A 6,232-nucleotide genomic window follows, 5' to 3' on the forward strand; every position below is an offset into this window, starting at 1 on the left:
GTAAAGTTGTTGTTCCAAGGCTGAAGATTGTCCACAACCAGTGCTCACAAGGCGTTAGTGAACTCTTGATAACAACACTTAGATATTCGTAAAAGACACAATTGAAACTATAACAAAGAACGTATTATGTATGTCACATGTAGGTTTATATATATGCACAGATTACAGCACCTGCAGTTAATGTTTATGCTTTTGTAAATGTTAATTTCAGCATGGTGTTGTGCCACTGTTTGACAGCAGTCAGAAGCAAGACCTGTACTACATTAAGATGTCAGACCATGTGGAAATCTTCACTATGAGTTTCACCTTGTACCACTGTGCCTGTGATCACATATTTCCACTCTACCTGACGGTACTGGCATTTTCATCTTACAACAAGGACGAGAACGAGGCGGTTGTTCGACTGCATGTGGGAGACAGACTTCTGAGTGATCAGCTTGTGAAATCTGTAGGTGTCTTATGGTTGAAAGACAAATGTTTTCAAGTTCTCCAAATTGCAGTTTCAGGAGATGAATTAACAATTTTAGTTATTAAATATGTAAGTAGTTTTAATTAGCAATTGCATTAGCTGCTGAACGACCATACATTGTTAACGGAATGGGTGAGTGTTGAAATCAACAATTAACCCTCTATATCTCCGGGGCTCGCATCTCGGTAAACCTACATTAACCTCTGGATCTATTCCCTTGGCTCTCGCACACATTACCCGTCCTTGATTTCCTTTGGCCAGTTTGATTGGCTATTCAACTAGGTCTAACGTACAAATCAGAATGCGAGTTACAAACCAGCGTCAGTGTTGGGTTGGCGATATCAACAACATAGCGGCCAGGCACATTGATTACGATAGGGAAATCATTCGGGCGTACTGCTTTTCTTGTATTGTTTCTCAAATTTGGAATAATAATGCCATTCGGCCTGGGGAAACAGGTCCCACATTTATTGGACATTAAGTTGCATCAGGACAACTTCAACTTGCAAGGCGGGTGGAGTTAGCATGGATGCACATTGACGTCATCCACTGTATCCATATCATAACATTCTCACATCTATGATACTACTGATTACATTTATAGCTTACAATATCGAAAAACGCGTGTATGTCTTTGAGCATTCGACGGTCAGAGATTTTAACGCTGCGGGTTCCAAATGAAATTTCAGAGGACTGATTTCTCAATTACACACACCTGTTTCCCTTCTAATTATGATGTGTTAGTTAAAGGATCTGTACCTTAAACGAATATTGTAGTGATATTAGGTTCCCTTCAGTTAATCAATCCCAGGATGTACAAGAACTGTCTCTAGAACTCACCAGCGTGTTTTTTGCAGGAGCTAAAGGAAAAGGAACAAACAGAGAATGGTACAACTTTGAGGAAGTCAACTGATGTACGCGTACTACAAATACACACTGACAGCAGCAGCAGACTGGTGTTCAAATTGACGTTCCCGTCCAACAATTTCCAGTGTCGAGGGGGGACTTCTGTACCACCAGATGGCACCACCCAGGCCTCCACCTGGGAGAACATGTACCCGGAGGAATGCCCCCAGATGCAGGTACGGCTGCTTCATCAGTTTGTTTGTTTGTTTGTTAGTTTGCTGAACGCCACGCCCTGCATGTTCCAGCTATGTGACGGCGGCCTGTACATAATCGAGTCTTGGCCACAGTGATTGACATCATTAGCAACGGTCTACGCAACTGGGATGTGATGACATGTACCAACCAAGTCAGCGAGCCTGACCACCCGAGCCAGTTAGTCGCTTCTTACGACAAGCATGGGTTGCTGAAGACCACTTCTTACACAGATTTCATGGGATCAATTATGTGTAGAATAACCTTTGTTTTCAAGCAATGTTCCCATTTAGGCAACATCATGTTCATTTGTTTTATGTGTGTACTATTGCATATGACGCGTCATATCATTAATTCACTGACGCTAGATCAATTTCATTCTTCTCAAACTATTAGGTGATATTTTGACTAGATATACGTAACTCCTGTTTATATATAAGATATAAGATACCCTTTATAATGATAATAAGTAATATTATTATTATGAAACAGTGAGGTGAGGTGAAATAGGGTTTAACGCCGCGTCCAAGATTATTGCACTTATATAGCGAAGTGCATGCACGAGTATGTGTGTGTGTGGCTGCTTGTACTAGTTGACTGATGCCGATTTATAGTGCTAGCACACTGAGATACCATGCCGCAGTTTAACATGAATACCCCATTCAGACACAGCATACTGACTCCGAGCCGACCAGTCCTTGTTTTAGCCCCTTAATGCAGAGCGCCAGACGGGGTAACAACAAGTACCATATTTTAACGTCTTTTGGTATGACGCGGCTGGGGATCGAACCCCGGACCTTCCGCTCTCCGGGCGGACGCTCTACCACTAGACCACGGAGGCGGTCTATGAAACAGTGAAACACATACTCGTGTATTCACTTTCATTAAACACATGGTTGACATGATAAAAGATTTAAAACTGTGAACTTCCTTGAATGGTGTTTTAGATAATAGATTTGAAACTGCGAACTTCATTGAATGGTGATTTAGATGATAGATTTCAAACTGCGAACTTTATTGAATGTTTTTTTAGCTAAAAGATTTCAAACTGCGAACTTCATTATATGATGATTTAGATAATAGATTTGAAACTGCGAACTTCATTGAAAGGTGATTTAGATGATAGATTTGAAACTGCGAACTTCATTGAATAGTGTTTTAACTGGCATTCTTTTGTTGGCCTTCACTAAGGAGCGTCGATTCTGCGAGATGATGCCATGCCTCTGTACATGCCCAAAGGATGAGCATGGAGTGGTCAGCCATCGGGCAGTCTGTTCATCAGGACACAGCTGTAAGACGGAGATCCAGTGGGCCTATGCTTCTAACCAACTCTCACCCCCCGACGTGTTCCCCTGCAACATCACCATCACCCACGAACTACCCCCGGGCACGGAAGAGGACCGTCAGGGGAACTGTAAAGAGGGGATCACGTTTTTCATGTTAAAAACACCTCATTCCTTTGTAAGTAACTTCTATTCGTTGATGCCAGTAGCTCTAATTAACTGAAGGAAAAGACAAAGTAATAAGAAATAAACCATGTATCATGAATATAGAGCAGTCTGGGGTTTCAAATGATGAAAATATTCAAAGGGAAACGATTTGACAACATTTGACAGGTGTGAAACCACCATACTGTCTCAAAACTAGCTGTCATTAACAAAAATCATGAAAGAAGAGATTGGTCCGGTGCTTCTGACCAATATTAATATTTTCTCCTTTCTTCGGTTTTTGTCACTTTCAATTTACTTTTGTGTCATCCCATCCAACAAGAAACAATCTAACGATAACGGCGACAATTACATAATTAATAGACCATATATTAGGTTTAACCCGCCCCTAGCTAAAGGTTAGACTATAATCACTGCTAAATTCTGCAAGTGCACTGTCTATGCTGAGAGGTAGCGACATACGATGATGTGATGCACAGTGGGCCCTCTCAGTCAGTCCTATTTAGACTTAACTCACGTAGCGCCAATTTGTTGCATTCTGCTCCAGGTACATCCTGACAGAGGGGAGATGCTAGCTCTGGGGGAACTACCATCTGACAAGAAATTCCACACTTCCTTCTCGTCCAGATACAATGCTCCACCATAACAATGCTCCACCATAACGTGCCATTGTAATATTCAAACACCAGTGACATCGTTTGTTTGCTTGTACTCTTGCTTGTGCTGGAACACCTGTTGGTGTCATCACTCATTGGACCTTGACGCCAAGTGAAATCTGTTTCGGTGGATAATCTTGACTTGTTATTCTCCTGCATTGACAATCTATATTTTCCTATTCATGAGATATACTACGTGTACCAATCACTTTGGTTGTGTATGCACAAACATCTTTGCCACTGCTTCTATATGATACCAATACACATTCAACATGCTCAGTATATAACTTCAGCTGTTTTCATACATGATGTGATTTTTAATAAATACCAGAAATGCTTTTCACACAATGTACTCATGTGGAGAATCGAACCCGGGTCTTCGGGTGGAGAGCGAACGCTTTAACCACTTGGCTACCCCACCGCCCACCATTCGTTGTCTTCGTTTGAGAAAAATATAGTAGAATAGTCAATGGGCTCGGAGCCGATGTCAGAAATAGTTGAGCGTTGTCACAGTCGAGGAGCGCATAGAATACAACCAACCAACCAACACTTCGCCAACAGCCTGCCCCACCTTAACAACGACTTATCACTCTACAGACCCGTGAAGATGCGAGGTAGAATAGGTCTTTAGCAGCCCATGCTTGCCATAAAAGGCGAATATGCTTGTCGTGAGAGGCGACTAACGGTATCGGGTGGTCAGGCTCGCTGACTTGGTTGATGCATGTCATCATCTCCAAATTGTGTGGATCGATGTTCATAATATCAATCACTCGATTGTCTGGTCCAGACCCGATTATTTACAGACCACCCTCATATAGCTGGAATATTGCGGAGTACGGCTTTAAACAATAAGCAAACAAACTTTGCCCGACCCAGCCGAGCTCCATCTTTCACCTAGCAGGCGGACCCGTCTTGAGGTCATACCAAATCCCAATGTTTTCCCCATTGGCTTCTATATTGAGGTTTTTCTGTATGTATACATACATAACTAGTAGACATTCACCAACCATTAAATTCCCATGTATGCACAGTCTGGCTTAAACGCTACAATAAAAACACGAAGTTTGGCTAGCTTTGCAAGTTTCTTTTCAGAGTACAGGAAGTAAAACACACTAACCTCTCCTACGATAAGCATAGTCGCTTTTTACGGCAAGCATTGGTTGCTGAAGACCTATTCTACCCCGGATCCTCACGGGTCGGGTCAGGCAAAGGGATAACTCTTTGTATTAAATGGCTAACTAAATGTATTATTGATACTGAAGGTCAAATGGATTTTCTTTAATAAGCCAATTTTAAAGAAGGGTTATTCTAAGTTACCAGTCAAATGACCAATTTCACAAAGAGGCTGGATGGGTAAACCTTTACGTCCATCCAGCAATTGAGACGGGACGCGCCGGCTCGGCTTGGGTCGGGCAAGACAGGGGCACCAGCTCGACCAAAGAGTTGAAGATCGAGAGAGTCGGCTCGGCTTGGGTCGGGCAAGACAGGCGCACCAGCTCGACCAAAGAGTTGAAGATCGGGCGAGTCGGCTCGGCTTGTTTCGGGCAAGACAGGCGCACCAGCTCGACCAAAGAGTTGAAGATCGGGCGAGTCGGCTCGGCTTGGGTCGGGCAAGACGGGTGCTCCGCTCGGCCAAAGAAGGGTCTTGGTTTGGGTCAGGCAAGGCGATGACTGTTTGTGTTAAATTGTTTACTATAAAAAAATATTTCATCCTGGAAACTTCTCAGAACCATGGTTGATTGGACTTATAAGCCAATTTATAATTTCATAAATTACCAGAAAACTGCAGACCAATTTCACAAATAAGCTGCTTGGGTATTTGTTTTACCTCTATTATACACAACGGACTTACTACTTTTATTGAAGAAACCGAATATTCACCTATTACGCAAAATCAGAATCAGTCGTTCGACCAGCAGCTTTTGGGTCATCCCAACGGCCCTCCCCCTCTCTGTCGTGCCATGTCTTTGGTGTGTTGTTTGGTGTTGTGTTCCTACCGTGTCGGGTCAGCTCTTACACAATACAATGGGTCTGCACGTTCATTTCGTGCTACGGCACCTGACATCGTTTTCGCAAAGTGCACATTTTTTACATAAATTTTCAAATTTTCCCGTTTTTTTCCCACGGATTTTCTTTTCTTTTGGACATTAGTTTATAAATCGATTATCTAGTATCGTTCAGTATCAAGCAGCAAAATTGCCTTCCACTGATTTACCCACCGGAACAAAATATAACAAAGACCAGTGCAAACACTTCATCTGGTTCATATTTACAGCAATGCAGAAGGATTTAGAGTGTCAAAGAACTGTTCACCAAACTTCAACTTTCCAATAGCCAACTGTCCATATATTTCGAGCAATATTCCGGCAGCCCCAGTCTTTCTACATTTCACAACGTTTGAGTATGCTCTTTCTCTGAAGATCTCAAAGAGCGTCATACGACTTAGAAATGTTCGATCAACTTGTACCACATGTTCACAAATCTTACACAATATTAACACAATCGCACTCAATCACACAATCACAACATCCCACGATCACGCAATCACACTATCACGCAGT

At 42.4% G+C, this 6,232-nt stretch overlaps 1 protein-coding gene across 5 annotated transcripts in view; it reads left to right on the top strand.

Moving 5' to 3' along the window:
* Positions 1-4,014, top strand: part of LOC124128138 — a 111,510-nt gene extending 107,496 nt beyond the window's left edge. For all 5 annotated transcript variants that reach the window (XM_048391396.1, XM_048391392.1, XM_048391399.1 and 2 more), the window contains 4 exons: positions 212-448; positions 1,327-1,551; positions 2,759-3,028; positions 3,563-4,014. In XM_048391396.1, coding sequence (XP_048247353.1) covers positions 212-448; positions 1,327-1,551; positions 2,759-3,028; positions 3,563-3,661 — 831 coding nt within the window. In that variant the 3' untranslated portion in view covers positions 3,662-4,014. The remainder of the gene's footprint in view (positions 1-211; positions 449-1,326; positions 1,552-2,758; positions 3,029-3,562) is intronic.
* Positions 4,015-6,232: the final 2,218 nt, after the last annotated feature.

The sequence above is a fragment of the Haliotis rufescens genome, unplaced genomic scaffold (assembly GCF_023055435.1).
Source record: "Haliotis rufescens isolate VD_foot unplaced genomic scaffold, xgHalRufe1.0.p SCAF_10, whole genome shotgun sequence".
Lineage (NCBI taxonomy): Eukaryota > Metazoa > Mollusca > Gastropoda > Lepetellida > Haliotidae > Haliotis > Haliotis rufescens.